The 20,199-nt window shown below is 42.7% G+C and overlaps 1 protein-coding gene across 4 annotated transcripts; it reads left to right on the top strand.

Moving 5' to 3' along the window:
* The first annotated feature begins 241 nt into the window (after positions 1 to 241).
* Positions 242 to 19,599, top strand: lrrfip2 (leucine rich repeat (in FLII) interacting protein 2). 4 transcript variants are annotated; one of them, XM_071519628.1, is made up of 16 exons: positions 242 to 402; positions 1,751 to 1,911; positions 7,094 to 7,180; positions 8,402 to 8,461; positions 8,595 to 8,633; positions 12,911 to 12,952; positions 13,250 to 13,381; positions 13,841 to 13,912; positions 14,897 to 15,067; positions 15,219 to 15,311; positions 16,723 to 16,824; positions 17,199 to 17,331; positions 18,023 to 18,193; positions 18,346 to 18,425; positions 18,577 to 18,681; positions 18,786 to 19,599. In XM_071519628.1, the coding sequence occupies exons 2-16, from the start codon at positions 1,822 to 1,824 to the stop codon at positions 18,894 to 18,896; spliced, it is 1,488 nt and encodes a 495-aa protein (XP_071375729.1). In that variant the 5' UTR covers positions 242 to 402; positions 1,751 to 1,821; the 3' UTR covers positions 18,897 to 19,599. The 4 variants fall into 4 exon arrangements, with proteins under 4 accessions (XP_071375729.1, XP_071375730.1, XP_071375731.1 ...); XM_071519627.1 differs by lacking the exons at positions 242 to 402; positions 1,751 to 1,911; positions 7,094 to 7,180; ... (1 more) ...; positions 8,595 to 8,633; positions 16,723 to 16,824 and adding exons at positions 9,663 to 10,137; positions 10,690 to 10,746; positions 11,331 to 11,378; positions 11,878 to 11,949; positions 12,301 to 12,414; XM_071519629.1 differs by lacking the exons at positions 8,402 to 8,461; positions 8,595 to 8,633; positions 16,723 to 16,824.
* The last annotated feature ends 600 nt before the right edge of the window (positions 19,600 to 20,199 follow it).

Genomic DNA, 20,199 nt, shown 5'->3' with positions numbered 1-20,199 from the left:
GTAATAATAAATACAGCAAATTGTGTCATCAGTTGTTGAAACAGCTTCCATGCACTCCGCCCTCTAAATAATAAATCTCGGTAATTCCAGTTACAGTATCAGAGAAATTTCCCGCTTTCCCAGTCGGAAATAATAGGCTTGTGCGCTCAAAACTTTGATATGTGTTACAGCACTTGAAGGCAGCATCACACCCTAATTTTTCCCAACATCCGGGAACCTCAGCTAACCAGTGTGTGGAAACTGGGTAAGGAGGGCAGGGGAGAGCAGTGGAAAGGCGAACTGATGACAGCTGTCAGTGTGGACAAAAACACTCTCAATCTTTGAAGAGAAGGGGAATGGCTCTCTGATAAACCACCGGGAGAAAAGGGACTACACCTTGGAAGTATCGAGGTTGCTTTGAAGGTTCGGCGAGGGTATATTTTTTGGGGGGGAAATGTGACGTGAGGATCAGTGCCAGTTTGCCCTGTCTCTCAGGAGAAGTCGAGGTTAGCCCCGCTGGCTAACCAAGCTAGCCAGCTAAATTAGTCAGCTAGCCTCGCGTCCCAGGGACTGTCTTCTGTGTTGGGGGTCATTGCAATTGAAAGGACATGTCTGGATATTTCTCATTGTTTTCTATGCTTTAGATTCAGCGGAAGCAGAGTAAGAAACCTTATCGTTAGAGAATGTAACTTTTCAGTGGTAATTCGGGAGGTAACGAGATGCTAGTTAGCTAGCTCACCAGTGAGCTGGCTAACGTTAACCCTAGTTAACGTTAACAGGCTGGTGTGTCAGCTAACGCTAACGGAGCAGTTCAGTTGTGTCATTTAACGTTACATCTGATAGAGTCACTAGCTGAGTAAACTGTTTATTATTAGTGGATGGAAAACTTAAGACGGAATGTCCGAGTTGATATTTCTATAGTTGAAGTAGGTTAATTGGCTAGCTGATTCTAACTGATTTGAAGAATCATAGAAGTTACCCATTAAGCAGCTAGCTAACTCGTTTGAGAGCTGGCCAGTCTGGTAACTTGAATTGTGAACCCATGGGGGTTTGAATCATCTAACGAAAGCCAGGATAGCTCATCAAATACCTGTCTTGCACTGGTCCAGTGACTCAGCCTGGGTCCTTATCTGGGCGTTTTCTTACCCTGTCAGTGCCAGTAAGCTCCAGTAAACTGCAGTGCTCTTTTTTTTGTCTAGAAAAAATTGTCTCTTAACCAGCAAATTAACGTTAATTTTCACATGACTTGGCTGTCCATCAAACACAGCTACCGTTACTTGGCTGATGAGGAATGTTATTATGCCAACTGTTAAGCCGGTTAGTGAACATCCAGGAATTCAGATGAGATTTCAAATGAGATATCTTAACGTTAGACTAATCTAAGATAATAACTTAATAACTGTCCTGTAATAGTAATTTATGATAAACCAAATACTGATTTATGAGGTTGCATTGGTCTTGTATGACACATTTTACAGCTGGTTCATGTCAGCTACAAGTGTTTATCCAAAGCCCTTATAGGAGCCAGACATGAGTGTCTGTGGCAGTCTGTTGTTGCAGGAATGGAAGTAGAAGATTGGGAGTGTGCTTTGTTAGTGAGATGAGTGAGAATAAAACCCGGCACAACAAAAAGTGGTTAAAATTGGAGACATGCATGTATTGCTAACTGAAATTTATGATTGCTAGTCTTAACATATTTGTTGTATGTATGTTTGTTCTGTTTTGTTTTAGGAGGAATTGTCACTCAGACACCTTTGTTGTTTGTTTCTAGGTGTTTGCATACTCTCTTGTTTACATTTTGGCCTTAAACATCATTGGTGGAGCTGCAGTTTCACAGGCGACATGGGGACACCAGGTTCTGGTAGGAAGCGCGCCCCTCTTAAAGACCGGTTCTCAGCAGAGGATGAGGCCTTGAGTAGCATTGCCCGGGAGGTAAGTTCATTCGCCATCAGAATATACACTGTGTTTGTTTGGTTGTTGTTTTGCTTGCAAATACACCCTGTGTTTTTTATTGTTTTCGGGATCTTACTGGGATGAACCTGATCTTCAGACTTTAAAGCTGAGATGCAACAGATTGGCAGATAATCATGTGTGAAACTATAGATTTGTTACTAAGTTCTCTGCAGAGTTATCATGCAACAACATGGAAGTAATATTTACATGCATACATGTGTATGGTGTTGGTATTGATTGCCAGTTGCCACAATTCGATAGTAGTGGGGTATTGTTCACTTAGCATTCATGTCACTCCAGATTGTATCCTCTCTACTTTCCTCCACCTGGACACTTTTACCACCTATTGACCAGTGCATGCACTATATGAAATAATGGATTTCATCACTTAGATCATGTACTTAATCAAAATGTGAAAGTAATTGAAAACATCCATCCTTATACTCAACCAGAGACAAGAAGATATGCTAAATCTATGATTATTGAGGAGGCATGCTACCATGTTGATTTGAAGTGTAGGGGTCAAAGAAGCATTAAACATCAGCTGAAGTGAATTCAGCAAATGGGCCTCTGAGGCATATACCGATACGTGGATATTCAGGTTCCGCTAGTCAAATTGTGCCTCAGCCCAAGCGAGTGGAGACAGCTGGTTTGGACCACAGAGAGATTGACTTGACTTGTAGCGTTTTAGCTTGGTGGGGTGGGGGGCAGAGGAGTGAAGCTGCCTGGCCTGTAACGACTTGCCCTGGGATTATTCCATTTTGTTCAACTGCAGGGTTTCCATTCCTTTGCTTTTTTTCAGAATCGGGTGGGTGAAAACATGTAATGAAAGGCCAATTTTCTGCAGGTTGAAAATTAGCCTTGCATTACATGTTTTCACGTTTTCAAATAAATTTAGCACTCTTATGTGCCCCCCTTGTTTAGCATAGATTAAATAGTAAGTAGTTGTTCTCTTTAAGGTTTCTGATCCACTTGAATGATGTCTTGCAATTTTTAGGAAGAAACACTGAACAGATCAGCCTTTCCTAGAAGTCTCAATAGTTGCCTTGATCTAGTTGAAGAATGTTTCATCCGTGCCCTGTGAAAGTTGTGCAGTGCCTCATACTTGGGCACTAAGCACAAGGCTCCATTTGCTCTCTTTATAGTCATGCAGGCCGATCATAGAAACATGAGTCATCTGACCCACCCAGTCAGGTTCTAAATGAATCTCTTTCTGGAGCAAACCAGAGATTGGATCAACTGTGCAGGGAGTTCATGAGGTCAATCTGTAACCTGTCACACATCACCATCTACACAAACAAATCTTCAAAACACAGCAGCTTCTGCCTCATGGTGTCTGTGCCTGGCTAAGAGAGGCTAGAACCTGCCTGCCTGCCTGTGCTTGGCACGGTTCACTGCTGAGAAAGACTGTGAATTTGAGCCTGCACTATCACCAGCCCAGCAGCCTCCTTGCATTACTGAGCAGTCAGTCCTTCTAAATACCAGCAGCTTGCTTACAAATCTGACCGTGGCCAAGCATTAGAATTAGATGATCATCTCATACTTATTGCCCCTGAGATTAGGATCTAAAGGAGCTAATGGTATTTGAACAAGGAAATCACTGACTGCAGTGATACATTGGGGGTGTGTTTGTGTGGGAGGGGAAGCTATAGTTCATAGTCCATATGATTTCATTGTCATTCTAGTTTGTAATATCAACAAGACACTGTTGAAATGGAAAGTGTCCCGCTGGCTTTTTCCACGTACCGTTAGAACATTAGAAGTCTGTTAAGGCCTCTCACTGGCTAGAGAGAGCAAGCCACATATTACAGTTTCTTTCGGTAACTGGACGCTTCAGTGGCTGCTGTGTTAGGACTGACAGTTAGATCCAGTTTTGGCCCCAGTGATTTGTCAGTGTTCCAGTGGAAACACTAAGCAATCAACATTGTCAAGAACCAGTCTAATGGTGTAATTGTAATGTTGCAACAGAGACTCAAAGGTTAGTCGTTTGCATAACATAGACCAGTCTAGTGCACCTCGAGTGAGCCTATGTACTGTACAGCCTTGTTTTTCAAAAATGAAAATCTTTTGTTAAAGCCAGCTATCAGCCTATATCCAGTTTGTATCTAGTTTATAGAAATAGCCAGTAAGCTTATTTCCCAGTTATTAAAAACCTGAGTATCATGGATATGCCAATATTGGCCACAATACCGAGCCATGGAAATACCCTGGTTAACTATTTTTTTTGTTGCAGTTTGTGCAAGTTCTGTTTCCATTTGGAATATTCCGTTCATTTATTTTGTTTATTCATAACAGGGACACTTGTGATGTGTGAAGATGCATATAAACATCCCAATTTTTTTTTTACCTTAACTGAAAGATAAGCTTGTATTTGGAATACTCTGTATGTACACACACTCGGTGTCGGCGTGCTCCAGGTGATCTCATGGTAGAGTACTGGACCCTCACTGCCCACAGTGCTGGAGGTGTGTATGATGGTGCAGTTCTGCTGCTGCTCAGGTTACCCCTCCAGTCCCATGATGTGGCTGCCGGGGAGCTGGGGCCGGATGGGCAAGGCTATAGATAGGACAGAGACAGAGAGCTCAGCTGTGCTGCTGTGCAGAGCAGGTCATACTGTCAGACAGCTCAACAGGTGCAGAGCACGGGGCCAGCCGTCTCTTTCGCTCACTCATTTGCTCTCTCTCCTCATACACTCACACACCATGGCAACTTTACCTCCTTCTCAACCTTGCACAAAAACACAGTGCAACAATGTATGATTTGTTCTAGGCTTAAGACTGTAAAGGATGACCATCAGTTGCTCACACAAGCAAATAGAGGAGTGAGTATTGACAGGCTTCAAAATCACATAGAGAATTGGCTGATCCTTATTCAGGGCAGCAGCCCCAGGAGATGGCTAATGATGACTTCTGACAGATGCTTGCAAATATTGTTGGGACATCCAATTATGAAAAAGCTCCACATGGCACATACATCTGCATAATAGTGCTTAGTGAAAAATGCTTTTTTTGGGTTTGGTCTTTTGATTTAGTTTTGGAAAACATAGGCCTATCTTTTGTTTATTTTTTGAATGATAAATTCACACGATAAAAGTGCTCAGAATTATTTGCTAATATTTTATGAATTCCTTTATTCACAATGATAAAATTTAAGTTGTGTATATTGGCTATACAATACATGCTTATTTTTTTTATTCAGTGACCATCATCTAACCTCACTCATCTCAGCTTTGCTCAGGCTGTAGCATCTGGTCTCATGTTTTTCATTCATCATCTTGGGATGTTAACATAAACTAGCTTATCATTGTAACACAAGATGGTTATTATGCACCTATACAACTAAAAACTATAGAGCCTATCCAGCTGAACACAGGTGGCTTCTTCTTTATAACCGACCCACAAGAGTTTTTTCCTGTTTTTATATTTTTAGAGCAGGTTTTTTCTGACTAGGTTAAAAATTTACTTGATCACCACAAAGATACATTCTCACTACAAATGAAGTGCTCCAAAAATAATAACATAAAAATACAAGTAAGTGAACTGACAGCCATCAGTTTGCATAGTTTTTTAAAAGACATAAAGGAACCTGAATTTTGGTTGATTGTTCAGCGCTATTGTAAAACAGTGTTTTTTCCACTCCAGGCTATTATTGAAACAGGAATCACCCGTACCCGCAGGCCCTCCATTCTGGCAGTGCTGATAAGCGTTTGCTGGAATGTTGACAATGTTTGTGTGCAGCCAGATACTGTACACACAGTATTTATGGACCTATCTTTTAGTTAAAGATAAAGAGTTGGGCTTCATGTGCTCCAAGTGTGCCATTCTTTGTGGGTGGGATGTTTAGTTTCAGAGCATGTTTGCTAATTAGGAATATGGAGGTGAGGAAGGGTAGTGTACGTAGTCACTGGTGTCATGGGCCTCGTCAGGGCTGTGTAGGGGCTTGCCTAAATTAGACCCTGCTGCTGAGGTACCCTGCAAAATTAGCCCCTGTTCATATTCTGACTCAGTTGGGGGCAAATTGTGTAATGGCTCCTCTCACTTTTCACCCAAGAACATTTGAAAAGGCAGCGTGGTTTGTTGCTTAGCTTAGCTTTGGACTTGTTTGTTCAATAATGTGTGCTTCTCTTTAACAGCAAATAAGGGCAAGCTAGTTAGAAGTTGCGAAACCGCCTCCATGATGTTTAGTGACTGAACAGAACTAAACTGTATTGAGGCACAGTTTATCCTCTCTTGATACTTCTTTGTCAGTTTGTTTGTTCACTATTGACATTTCCCCCATGAGGTCCTTAAATTAGCCTCCCTGAAACTGATGGTTAGCACATGTTGCTGGTGATGAGGCATCCCAGGCACTCACTCTGGACTGGATTATAGAGCTGTGACTCACAGGGGAAACTGGTCAACCAGGGCACACCATACTGTATGGGCTCTGAAGAGAATTTATGATGTGCAGTGTTCGTCATTCATTCTTATTAATAGCTGATTTTCTTTGGAGTGAATTACATTGTTCCTAGTGGGAGATACCACAAAATTTATGCACAACGACTCTCTGGTCTGCATTTGTGAATATTCAGTTGTTATATGAAAAGCATTTAAATGGCAATATTGACTATTGCAATTTCCAAATCATTTGTTATCAGCAGGTGAGGTGTTTTAGAAGACTTACCTAAAAAAAGTATTCTGATGCTGTGCAGAATTCCTATCCTACAAGTCAGTTTGCATATCGGTGAAATCAAAGCCATTCCTAATAATTAGCATCTCATTTTTTAAATCCTTTATTTTTTTTTACATTCAAGTGCTAAAAAAGAAATTACAATTTGCAATATTCAGCAAAACAACAGTGTTTTGTTTTTCCAAATCATGCAGCCCTACCATAAAGTCAGTCTCATCGTCAAAAGGTTGGTTCTCTAGTTTCCAGCTTAGGGAAAGAGTTGGGCTCTCGTAGGCCTCAGCAATAACACTTGAGCCTTCCTCTCTTGTCCCCAAATAGATTAATGTGAATACTACAGTGTGACGTTGCTTTTTTCCATTAAGTGACGATCTTATCCCGTTCCTTGTGTTTTTGTTCCTTGCACACCCCCCTTTGCTGGGCGGGTCCCTAGAGAAAGGCACCTCTGCCAGTTTCCATTCATGGCTAACAAGTGTATTCATGTTGTGTCCCACAGGCGGAGGCGAGGCTGGCGGCTAAGAGGGCGGCTCGGGCGGAGGCCAGGGATATCCGAATGAGGGAACTTGAACGGCAACAGAAAGAGGTATATAAAGCAAACTGGAGCTGAGAGCAAAGATGTACAGTAACATTATTTAACCCAGTGAATGAGCCAAGTTGCTCTGTAACTTCTCCTGCTCCCAATATAGACCTAGGTTGAACCTGGAAATTGGCCACTTCCTCTCTTCTACTCTCGTCTATATCTTCATTTGTTTGTTTGTTTAACAGGGACACTGGGCAATTACATTAATTCCCCGAGTGCAAACAGTTCATCTTCATCTAATCCCTAGACTGGTGCAGAGGACCTACTCAGAGTTACAGCCAAAAAGCAACATTTAGATTCATCTGATAGTTCATACACAAAAATATACACAATGAAAGAAAAAATGAAAGTGCTGCATGTCCACAGATCAAACCATATTGTCCATTCTTAAAGTAAATGTCACCCAGATTTTTCTCTACTTTCTTGCTTCCAAGGTTTCTTTGAGCATCATGTGACTTGAGTGAAAGTGTGATTAAGTGTGTGTTTTCCCTGGCACTTCCTCCTTCCTCTGTCCAGCACTCTTACCACTCGTCCAGCAGTGGCAGCAGGAAATGGGGTCAGATCCACCAATGGATGGTAGGCCAGTGAGAGAGTATCGCAGCCTCTCGCTCTACTAACACAGCTTGCTGTGTGGGACTGAGCCCCAGTCAACCCTGACCGTTTACCTAGACCTGACTCACTGACTGCACTGTACTTCACTGAGGAAATATGCCTCTGCAGTGTGTTTGCTTTGGAGACACCGTAATCGGTCACTGTGTGTGTATTTGTAGAGCAGGCTTTGGCCACTGGCTTTATTTAGGGTGAGTGACTCTGCATGTAAGAAGGTGGTTTGGACCTTTTTCTGTACTCTTCCAACTACTTTTGAAATGATTAATTGTTTTGAGGTGGCATTTTTGCATGGAATTAATCTGTGGTGTATCAACACAGTGAAGAGAAGCAGACGTTTTTAGTGTGCGCATCTCTTTTACCTTTTTAAGAGAGAACAGATATGACAATGTATATGAGCTGTTCTTATGTATAGTATTAATCTTTATGCTGCACTTAAAAGGGGTTACATATTTGAGCTTGTTTATGAGATCTGTTTGGTTATAAACATGAATGAGATGTTGTTTTGCATGGTTCTGGCTTTGCATAGCAACTGTTTGGCGTTGCAGTGATCTTGTTTCCTCCTGTGATCGAGCCTCTCTACTTTCACTCTTCCACAACTTTCCTCTCTGTCTCTAGGCTGACACAGAAAAGGCCAGAACCTCTAGTAGTAGTAGATCCAGCAGCCGTCATCACCGGGTCTGTATACGCCCACACTTCCTCTTTGTCTGTCTGTATTTCCTTTCTTCTTTTTCCTTAAATCCTTTCTCTCATGACCTGTGTTCCTCTCTGTCTGGTTTTCTGCTACGGTTCTATGTTTCCACATCAACAGGGGCTGGATGATGATGTCACGTCAGTCCGCAGCTACAGGGTGTGTACATAACTGCCTGTTAACAAGATGCCCGCTCTTTATATTTAGCCCTATTATTAAGGCGGTATAATGCCACTCAGAAGGGCACACCGATGTGTGAAAGCCATTGTTCTTGTTAGGAAAGCACTTGTTGACTCATGGCTAATTAAGAGATTGGGTAAAATATTTGTTGTTCTTGGTCAGTGTTCATTTAAGCCATATCATAATTCAGTTTTCCTAGAGAAGCTTTAGCCTGATGTTTGGCTTTGTCTTTTCTTGTTTGAAGTCAACCACTTCATCAGTGCGTGACCTGGGCTCTCAGAAGAGCCGTTCCAGCTCTCGTAGAAAAGACCTGATGGTGCGTTGTGTGTGCATGTGTGTGTAAGCATATGTATATGAGGGATAGGCGTTGTAAACTCAATAGAAGACATGTATTTTTGGCATGCAACCAGGAATTAGCTACCTTGATTATTCTGAACTGAACTAGCTTATGTCTTAAAGGATATGCTTAATAACAAATGACTACTGTCAGATATACAGTGAGAAGCAAAGATATTTAGACGAACCTTGCTTTAGCACTATATTCTCACCAGTGTAAGTCAAGTTTATATAGCCTTCATCACAAAAGCATGTCTCAAAGGACTTTACAGAGAACGAGCCTCCCTAGATCTAACTAAACTTAACAAATTCTTTGCTTGGTCAGTTGTTGTGTTGGATGAAGTCAATCAGTATCAATATCCAGTTAACCTATGAACTAACCTTTACTAGACACGCAAGGTGGACGGTTTAAATTGTGTTTTACCAATATAGACCTAACATTCATTTGGAGTGTTATTTTGCAAGCACGTCCTAACCGTCTGCGTTCAGAGCTTCTCAGATGTTTGATCTTTTTATGATGATAATGCCCGTGACTCCTGTTCTCTCTTCAGTCTGACGGCCTCTCCACTAGCTCCTCCCTCAAGAGTTCCCGCTCTACTGTATGTACCTCTGTGATAAGCATCTATTGATCACTGCTGCTACGCTTTTCTTATAGTCCTTTTGTCTCATTTTAGTCTTTTGACATTTTTCTCTGGGGCGAACAGAGTTCTGTGTACAATGACCTGCATGGCCATAAAAAGGCTTCATCCAGCTCCTCCAGGAAGGACCTGCTGGTCAGTGTACTCTCCTCAGTGTTGGTGTCCCTGGTGCAGCCTCTAGCATGATGGCAGTGTGCACTAGTTGTCAGTGGCTTGCAGTGGTGTTTTACTGTTGATTGGCCGTATCGTAATAGGATTGTCTATTCATTGCCTTGTGTTCTGTCACATAGATATTGATCAAACAGTGTTGAATGATATTGACGTTACCTGTAATTTAGATTAGGCCATGACACACCTTGAAAATGAACTTTGTAATTTCTGTGTTTGTTTGTGGTCATACCACATTGCTACTGCTCCAGACTGGACTGTACCATGATCAAAGGAACTACACCAGCCTAACGAAGACCAAACCACCACCTCCTGCTTCCACTTCCTCCTATCAGCCACGGGTCGGTCCCCCTTTCAACGCTGTCCTACTTCTAGCCCTGTTCTGCATAGGCTAAAGCGGTTGAGGGCCACTCAGTTGAACTAAAGATGTTTTAGTTTATTGGCCATATAAATCCCCAGACAGATGGATATTGTGTTCCACACAGTACTAGTTTGTGTGCCACAAAAGCATCAAAGCAAAGAGAGAAACATGGTTTTGCAGCTAAGTGTAAAAATGTTCCCAGAATGAGGTTAGAAGAAGTTAGAAGTGGTAGAAAGCCAAAGTTGACTTTTAGAACAAGATGTCTGTCTACTCCTATGATCATTTGAATTCATGTAAATTACCTCCTGACCGATAAAGCTGGTGCTTCAACAGCATTAAAACAATCAACAGGGACAGTGCCACTTCTGCTCTGAACACGCCTGGCTGAAGGCCCTAATGTTACAGGGTCAGAGAAACATTCATCCTGTTTCCTCTCTCTGCATCTCTTTAATCTGTCTCCACCTCTCAGTCTCACTACAGCTTTCCTCTGTCCTCTAAACTGACATTTCCCTGCTGCCCTCCCTTCTGACAGGCCACCACCTCCTCATCCTCCACCCCTGGCACGGGGCTGTCGCGCAGCTACAGCATGGTCAGTGTCTGCCCACTGGATGGGCAGAGCCTCACTGCATGCCTCCATTTACCTTCAGAAGTAGACCTGCCCCCCTCCCTCACTGCTACATACATCTGATAGGATGCCCAGGGTGTTTGGGACTGCTTATATTTAGCTCCTAGACACTCTGGGCACTTGGTGGGGCCAGAGATTTGTGCTCCACTTTGATAAGACAGGGGCTTGTGTCAAACCAGTGCTTTTTCTATAGAACACTGAAAGAAACGGCATACTTGATATGGGAAATACCCACAGAGGATTTCTGTTTTTAGTGCATGGGGCAGAGAAAGTGATTGTACTCAGCCTACTTAGCTAGGATGACTAAGATTTATGCTCCCTCTTGTGTTTTGCTGAGTCCTGCATTGTCTTTCACGTGTGCCCTCAGGCCTCTATTTACGACGACACTGGTCTTTGTGGCTCGGGCTACAGTTCAAGAGCTGTAAGTCTTCTCTGTGTTTGTCAAACAGAGTTCCAACCACGTCACCACCACAGCGGCCCATGTTGTGCCTGTGGCCTAACGTCTGTCTTCATGTTAATCCTGTGTCTTGTCCTCCTCCCCTCCTCAGCCCTCTGAATACAGCTGGTACTCCAGCTCCACTCGCAGCAGCCCTGTGGTGAGCTCCCTAAAAACCACCTCCACCCTGCATGCTGTCAGCTAACACCACATATAGACAGCCACTGCTAACAGGCCACCCCCTGCACCCTCTCCGCACCCTGCCTCCCTTCACCTTAGGGACACCGTAGATTACTAGCTATGGCCTGGTTTAGGGTACAGCATCATTGTCATTTTACCTTTAAAGTTTGTGAATTAAGAGTTCCTATTGCAATGCCTCCTATTGCAGGCAAAGATGTTGTTGTAGGGTCATCGTTTCTGAATTAGTTCCAGTTGCTGCATTTGACAAAGTGATCCTAATTGCATGAATTGGAGTTACTTATAGGGTTACGGTCATTGGAGTAATCCAATAATCCGTTTATTACAGAGACTGCTAGTGCGGTTTTATTAATGAGTGTGTGTGTGTGTGTGTGTGAGAGAGAGAGAGAGCCTTGTGCATGTGGCTAGTCTCTATTACTTGGGATCCTTACTCTGTGTCTGCGTGTTTGTACTCCTCTCAGTCCTCCTCAGACGATGACTCTGTCAGCACTGTGTCCCAGGACCGCTTCAGCAGAGGCCGCAGGGACAGTGTGGTGAGCTACAGGGAGACGGAGCTGTAGTCCATCTAGGACTGTTTCATGCTGTTCTTTTACCGTACCCTCTTGAGTCTCCTTGCTGTTTGTTAATTGTAATGTTGGTGATCTAGGAATTTAAACTTTGTCAACTGCTCTTACTGTGTTGCTGTGGGTAAGAGCATCAGCTAAATGCCTTAAAATATAAATGTTAAAAGTCTTGAAGTGATCATAGTCATCTTTTCTGGCAGTATTTGTAATTCTTTTTGTTCCACCCTTTCTCTCTCTCTGATGATTTTTACTCTTTGGTCCTCCATTGTTCTTTGTAATTCTGTCTCCATCTCTGTCCTCTTCACCCTGTGTGCTGAGCAGTCATCTGACTTCTCGGACATTAGTGAGTCGGCTGCTGACTATTTCAGCCGCTCCAACCGAAGGGGCAGTATTGTGTCTGACCTCGATGATCTGAGCATTCCAGATCTGGATGCTGTAAGTGTCTAAGCCTAGCTCACAACGGTGCGCTGTGGAATGCACTGCAACACGGATGATGAATGACTTCTCTAATAATAAGTGATGCATGATAAAAAGTGACTTGGTTTTCGAAACACGTCTCACAGCCTGCGTTTTCCACGGATGAGCTCATCAGTGAGTAGGTTAATATGAGCGTACTTAAAGTGGTTTTGACTGTAGTGCTGTCTAACAGCATGAACTTGAAAATAGAAGTGTCTTTTTTTTTTTTTAAATGTAGTGATGTGATTTATCTGAGTGTTTCATTTGTTCTTTCATCTGTTCTTGTTTGGTTGTCAACTCTGTGTGATCTGTGAACATGCAGCAGTTGCATCTGCATCTCCCACTCAAATTAACTCCTGGACTAACTCCTTGATTCACAGAGAAAGAGCAGCTCTTAGCATGGCCACATTGGACGCATGTTCCTCGCAATACACTGTGCATTTCATTTTATAATATTCCTTCTCTTTCTTTTCAGCTGGATGAAAAATGTGACAAGCAGTATTCAGACTACAGTCGGGTGAGTGCAACATTATTCCACATTCTTACTTTCTCTATTTAAAAACCTTCACCGAACACCAGAGGGGTCTCAAGCTTATGAGCTTGTTAGCTAGTTTGTCAAGTTTATGAGCTGCAGTTCTGCACCTGACAATGGAGCTGCATCTCTCTGAAGGAGCTGAGCAGGAGAGGATCAGTTAAGAGCCCAGCGGTGTCAGATGGCGGTGTTGAATGACATTTTGGAGTTGTGTTGCGTTGTGCTATGCTGTGCTGTTTTGTGTTTGTCTGACCGGAGCTCTGTGGCACTTTGTGTTCCCAGCCATCCTCCCGCTGTGCCACCCCGGGCCTCTCTGCTGCCACCCTGGCATCCCTGGGCGGCACCTCTTCACGACGGGGCAGCACAGACACCGGTAGCGTCATTGACCCCGACACGAGTCTGAGTGAACTTAGGGTAAGGTGTACATACACAGTGTCACCTTTCTGTATATGTGGCTGAACGACCTGATGTTAAATGCAAGCTTTTTCTCAAGCATATGAAGTATAATTTTATTTGTTTCAGCAATAGTTGTTGGTTATTGTCACATTATCATCATCATGCTGAAATCCATATAAACTATATTGTATGTATGAGCCATTTATGTAAACATCTGTGTCTTCTGCCTTTGAACCACCCACAGCTTTGTCTCTGTTGTGAGGTTTAACAGTTTTTCTTCATATATGCACGGGAGGACTGGATGTGACATGTGTCCTGTGAAGCTGTTCCTTATGTCTGGGCGTGCTGGTCATGTGTATGCCAGCTGGACTGTCTTTGAGATGCCAGCACGGGTGCTCTGTTATCTCTCCTTGATAATCCCCCCCACCCCTCTGATGCCCCAATTCACCCCGACCATTCCTTTCATCTGCTCTACAGGATATCTATGAACTAAAGGACCAGATTCAGGATGTAGAGGGGCGATACATGCAGGGGCTTAAAGAGCTGAAGGTAGTGGGGCTTGAGCTCACAGCATGCCTTCTCATGTCCTCTGGGAGCCGTATGGCGTCACTAACCCCCCTGCCTCCCCACCCCCACCCCTCTGCACCCCTCCTGTAACTCCTAACACCACAGCCACTTCTGTACGGGCTCCCAGTCTGAATGGCGTAATGATCCTCCTTTTGCATGATCTTCCCACACTTCCCTTTTTTTTTCCAATCCAACTCACTGGTTGTGGCCTGGAATGAACGCACTCCCAAAATCCTACTAGTTCTCTCAGCTGTAAGAATGAAGAACAGTTGTCACACTCCACCTGCTGGCAGATAGCTGTCATGGTTTTAATTTTGAGGCTCTTCTTCCAACCAGACTTTCATTGCCACAGTGTTGGATAGCCTTCTGGTTTGACCTCTGAAGTCACCCTAAATAGCTCACTGTTCTTTTAGGAAGTACACTGTATGTTTTGTTGACAAAGGTAGTTTACTAACAAACCTGCCTCTTGGCTTGTCCTTGGTAGATTTTGATACAGCTGGAACACTTTAGTGAGGATTCTTGCTTCATCATCTTTTTGTTTCCTGGTTTCATTAGTAGTTCTCTCTTTCAGTTCCCTTTTTTCCACCAATGCCTTGTTTCACACCTCAAAGTGATTCAATGCATTGTTGTGCGGTTAGTTTCGTCACTTGTACTTAACAGATTAGTCTAACATGGCCTGTTTGAGATGAACAAGTTGAAAAAAAAAACAATCACTCTAGGGATTTGTTTATGCCCCTCCGCCCCCTCCCCATCTTCCTCACCTTAAAGTTAACCATAAAAGAAAAGGCCCAAATATGTGCCACATTCTCCACATTTAGTTTTGCTATAAGGCTCCCTTGTGTTTAGTGTGTTACAAAAACCTTTTTTTTTTAGTATCAGACAACCCACCTGATGCATGTAGGCAGGTGGGCTGTGCCTTAAAATCTGTCCACTCTGTTGACTTACATGCACCCCCCCCCCTGTCAGGAGTCGCTTGCAGAAGTGGAGGAGAAGTATAAGAAAGCCATGGTATCGAACGCACAGCTGGACAACGACAAAGCCAACCTCATCTACCAGGTGGACACACTCAAGGACGTCATAGAGGAGATGGAGGAGCAAATGGCAGAGATGAAGAGGGAGGTGGAAGACAAGTCAAAGGTGAAATATGAATCGATAAGGATAATGGTTACGCCGACTGGCATCCTGAAGCCTATGATCATGTTTAATCACATGTCAGAATTATAGGTAAATGTTCAAAATGTTTGTGTGGAGTGGTTGTGCCTCACAGGTTCTGTCTCTTTGGTTTCAGGAACTAGAAAGACAAAAGCACACGTGTACAGTCCTGCAGCACAAACAAGAAGAGTTCAAAGAGGGAATTCGCCAGAGAGATGAGCTTATAGAGGTATGGCTGCCCCTGCATTAGCAAAACAAATTGTTTCTGGCGGCATGACCGCATCACGCCTCTATCCTGTCAACACCTTGAAAGGTGTTAGTGCCTCTGTGCAGGCTGCAGAGGAGGCTCTGTTCTTCAGTAACCTGATAAGGATTGATTGGCACCGGCCGGCTCCTCCCACAGTCTGGTCCTCAACTCTGTCTCCCCTGACATTTGGCTCTCTTGTTTCATTGTCTTTTCTGCTTCTCAACACTGTTATTCTGTCTCTCCATTTTCAGCCATTCTCAACATTTTCTCTTCAAATGAGTCTCTTTTCACCGTCTTTCACTTGTATAATGACTGTATTTACTGTCACCGTCTTTCCATCTTGCAGTTGTATATTTTCATTTCTTTTGTCTTTGTTTCATTCTGTTTTTCCTCTTGTTCTTATCCTGTACTGTCCTCTTTTCACTGCTCAACACCACTCCAGGAGAGCCAGCGAATGCAGACTAAGTTAGATACCCTCACCAGAGAGGTGTTTGACCTGCAGGAAACGATAAACTGGAAGGACAAAAAGATTGGGGTAGGAGGTCTCAGAGGGGTGCTCTGGCAGAATATGAGAGGCAATAGACAGACATACTGCAGCAAATTCATTTACATTTTAATCAGTCAGACCCAGTGGAAAAGAGAAACTCTGTTGCCTCTCATGTTGTAGCTGCATGATGGAGACCCTTTGACAAAAGCTTGTAGCTGGACACAGTTTGGAGCTTTGCATGTCCATTGACTATTGCTGGACCACTAACATGGTTTTCAGTTTGGATGCTGTAGTCACAGCTAATAATGTAAGTGTGTGGACACTGTAAGGCTTGCTAAGGCTTGTCAGTGGATGGCCTGTGAAAGAAAAGTTAAGAATTTGTTTAGGCTTTGGTATGGAAACTATAGGAGAACTTTATAATTAATATGTTTTCCTCATTTAGCATAAATGACTAATCATTATATTCTAGCATGGCATGCACTTTTCACCTTATCTGTAGTTATCTGTCTGTTAAGTCAAGCAGTTGGACCCTTAATGATGAAAGCATCATATTTTACTCACACAATGTAAAATTCAAAAACATTATCTGCCCCCTTCCAAACTCTACATCAACAGTTCTTGTGTTCTACTCATCCTTTTAGCTTTTCCCTATAACAAAGTTGTGTTTTCTGTGGTTATTGTCTGCTAGCATGTAGCAGTGTCCAATGTCCCTGTCTGCCTGTATTTTCTTTATGTTTGTATGTCTGTTGTTGTCTTAATGCACACAATGTAAATTTGTGCATGGAAGATGTCTTGTCGCATGTGGTGTTGCATGTCTATCCAGCCAGTCTATCCAACTTCTCCTTTGCCTCTTGTCTCTCCCTCTTCCTCTTCCTCTCTTGTTTTCTCTCTCGTCTGTGTGGCCAGGCCCTAGAGAGGCAGAAAGAGTACTTTGATTGCATTAGGAATGAGAGAGATGAGCTCAGAGATGAGCTCGCTGACATCAAGGGGAAGTCCAAAGCAGGAGAGGTAGGTCACCCACAGACGGGGCACACAAGTCCTCACTGAAAAGAGAAAGTAGGTTAGAGGATCGAGTCGCTGGCCAAAGAACTACCCTGTTTTTTTTGGTTGGAAGCCAGTAATGCCGTCACTGCTGTTACACGCTGTACCTTGTAGTTTTGGCTTTTTGTTTTTCTTTCCATTTTGTTCTATTGTTTTCCCTATGCCAACATTTTGACTACTTGCTGGTTCTGCGTACCTCATAATATGGTCTCATGTTGATCTGTACTTAAAAACCATGACTGCAGGTCAATTTACTGGTGGATTTAGGTTTTATACTGTCCAGTTTTTGCCAACAACTTGCCTGGAGCCACTCCTCAGTAATCTGTATCCTCTCCCCACAGAAACATGGCCTGGTCATCATCCCAGATGGCACGCCAAACGGGGATGTCAACCATGAGCCTCTGTCCTCAGGGATCACTGTGGTCTCCCAGGAGGCTGCCCAGGTGCTGGAGTCTGCAGGAGAAGGTCCGCTGGGTGAGTCGCAAGACACTGTTTCTGCACAGAGGCAACCGACGCATTGGCAACGGTTACATGCCAAATATTTACTCTATCCAAATGAATTCCTTCCAAATGAACTGTTTACATGGATGCTCATTAAAGTGATCTGATAAAGAGTGTGATTACATGCACCAAAGCATGTAATCAGAATAAGTTTTTTGACGTGTAGTTGAATAATCCTGTGTTCTAGAATACCAAGATTCATCATGTGCCGCACACAATATTTGAGTTTCTGCTGTTCTTATTAAGCAGCAGTCTCAGCAGAATATACTCCCCCTGCAACCATTACACAGGATTATTCAATGCATGTCAGTAGTATAGAAGTATAGAAACTCACTGGAAGTGGATGAACATGCGCTGAAAGAATATTATGTATTATGTATTCTAATCAAAGAAAGTAATTGGTTTAAGCATTAACTAATATTGTCCCATTGAACAGATTTTCAGCTGAATAAAGTTTCATTTGGAATGGGCTAGTCTATTCTGTTTGAGGGGGTTACATGAGGCATTTTTTCCTCAGATTTGCTTTTGGGGTATTATATTGATTATTAATGGAATATTAGGCTGCATGTAAATCCAGCTATTGACTACTTGTTTTGTCTGCTTAATACAGCTGTTGTTGTTGTGTGTTCATTGTTTGAATGTACCGTGTCCCTCTGTCTTGTAGATGTCAGGCTACGGAAGCTGGCGGAGGAGAAGGATGAGCTGTTGGCTCAGATCAGGAAGCTGAAGATGCAGCTGGAAGAGGAGAGACAGAAACATTCAAAGATGGACAGTGCGTACACAGACGGGGAGAGGATGGAGAACGGTACAGACCTACACGTCATTGAGATGCAGAGTGAGTTTGGTTCCCACCCTCACCTTATATACATTGACCTACAGATTGCTTCACATGCAACTAACAAGCAATGATCACAAAATTTGAGAATAACAATTTTTTTTAAACATCTTTTTATATTCAAACTCGCTGGTTTCTGTTTCTCTCTATAGGAGATGCCAACAGACAGATTAGTGAATACAAATTCAAGATTTCTAAGGCAGAGCAGGAAATGGGTACAATGGAACAAAATGTAAGTACTGAGAAATTTCCTTAACACCTTGCCTTGACTGTTTATATACATGAAATGATAGAAACAGGATACACATAGATCTGAAAAATCAGTTTCTTTGTGTTACTTGTTATATGTCGCCACTTACTACTACTTGTATATCTGTGTCCAGATTAATAGACTTGAAGGGCAAGTGTCCAGGTACAAGGCAGCAGCAGACAACTCAGAGAAAGTAGAAGATGAACTAAAGGCTGAAAAACGGAAACTTCAGAGAGAGGTAAAGGGACAAAGATTAACGTGCACGCTCTTCAACTAACTCGCTTCTTACAGTTTGAACCGCCAGCAGACCAGAGTATAACTTCTCCTTTACTTTCCCCACAGCTGCGTACATCCCTGGATAAGATCGAGGAGATGGAGATGACCAACAACCACCTAGTAAAGCGCCTTGAAAAGATGAAGGCCAACCGGAACGCCCTTCTGTCCCAGCAGTGAGGCGAGGCAGCATCACCACAGAAGCCCTTAAACTCGCACCTCAAGACCTTTGACTGCCATATTGCGTCTGGAGCACATTTCCATTTTTTTTTTCAGCTGTAACACTATAAGATGTGTAGCTAACCAAAAACACTTAAAAAAAAACAAACAAACACTTGTAGCGCAGGCAAAAAACGGAACTGTGTTTTTTTATAAACCGTAAGCATTGGTTTTGTCTGGTAAGCCAGTGTCTTTGGAGGAATGACTCAGAAACTTAACTAATAAAAACCATAGAGTTGCTGGGAGATACATCTGAGGAAATTTCTCTACTCACTACTTAATTTTTCAAAGCTTTGTACTACATCATGTTATTCACAAGATTTTATTTCTCTCTGGCTGGGTGCTTGGCTGTACTTTGTTTTTGTTTTTTTGATAAGTTGCATGAATGAGTATAATGACTCTTTTAAACTGTTGAACCCTCACGGCTGCTCCGGCCCCGCACCTTCCCAGATCCCCTCACACAGTGAAGTGCCTTTTCACGCCTGGAGACTGAGGGTCTGCACCATTCAATGAAACGATGATCATTTTAACAGGTACAGAATAATGTATTTAAAAAGGTGCAGTCATTATTTGAAAATATATAGAACCAATTGTGTCTGCTGAGGTTTCATTGAATTGTTTTTCAAATAATATTTAAAAGATTTCTTGAAAATAAATGTGTAAATTACAGAACTGTACATACAATGTGAATCTTTGCTTGGTCAGTGCATAAAGCCATTTTCTTTTCTTTTTTTTCAAAACAATACTTTGACAATGTGACGTATTGTTTATTAGTAGTCTGGTCAGCAAGTCTAACCTCTGTTTTACAAATTTATCATCCATTTATCATCCAATTTCAGAATATTTAATCTCGGTTCTTGTTTCTGGAACTCTTCAAACACTGGAGGAAAGCAGAAGCATGTCATTTCTTCCTCACCCTGGGTTTGCTTCTCCAACTTCACCACTTTCTAGTCTCAAGACTACAGTGATTTTGTGAACAGAATAGATATACAGTCAGGACTTGTGCTGCTGTAGTATAAACTATGGAACTACACCAGTTACACAGGGATCCTCCAGTCATGGAAAATCTGGAATAGTCATGGAATATTTTTCCAGGCTTGTACAGATATTACAAAATGTTAAATTAATGGAAATGTTTATTTCCTCGACACTTAGCTCTGATCCCTCATACTGCATACACGTCTCAGGGTGAGACGGGAAATAAAAGTCAAGCTAGCCTGCTGGCACATTTAGGTGTCGTTAAGGGACTCATGACCCAATTCCA

Source organism: Centroberyx affinis, unplaced genomic scaffold (assembly GCF_046629955.1).
Source record: "Centroberyx affinis isolate AG114_WGS23_722 - 3 ecotype Tasmania unplaced genomic scaffold, CSIRO-AGI_Caff_v1 ptg000718l_1, whole genome shotgun sequence".
NCBI lineage: Eukaryota > Metazoa > Chordata > Actinopteri > Beryciformes > Berycidae > Centroberyx > Centroberyx affinis.
Note: the sequence above shows the minus strand (reverse complement) of the source record. Positions and strands in the feature narration are given on the sequence as shown.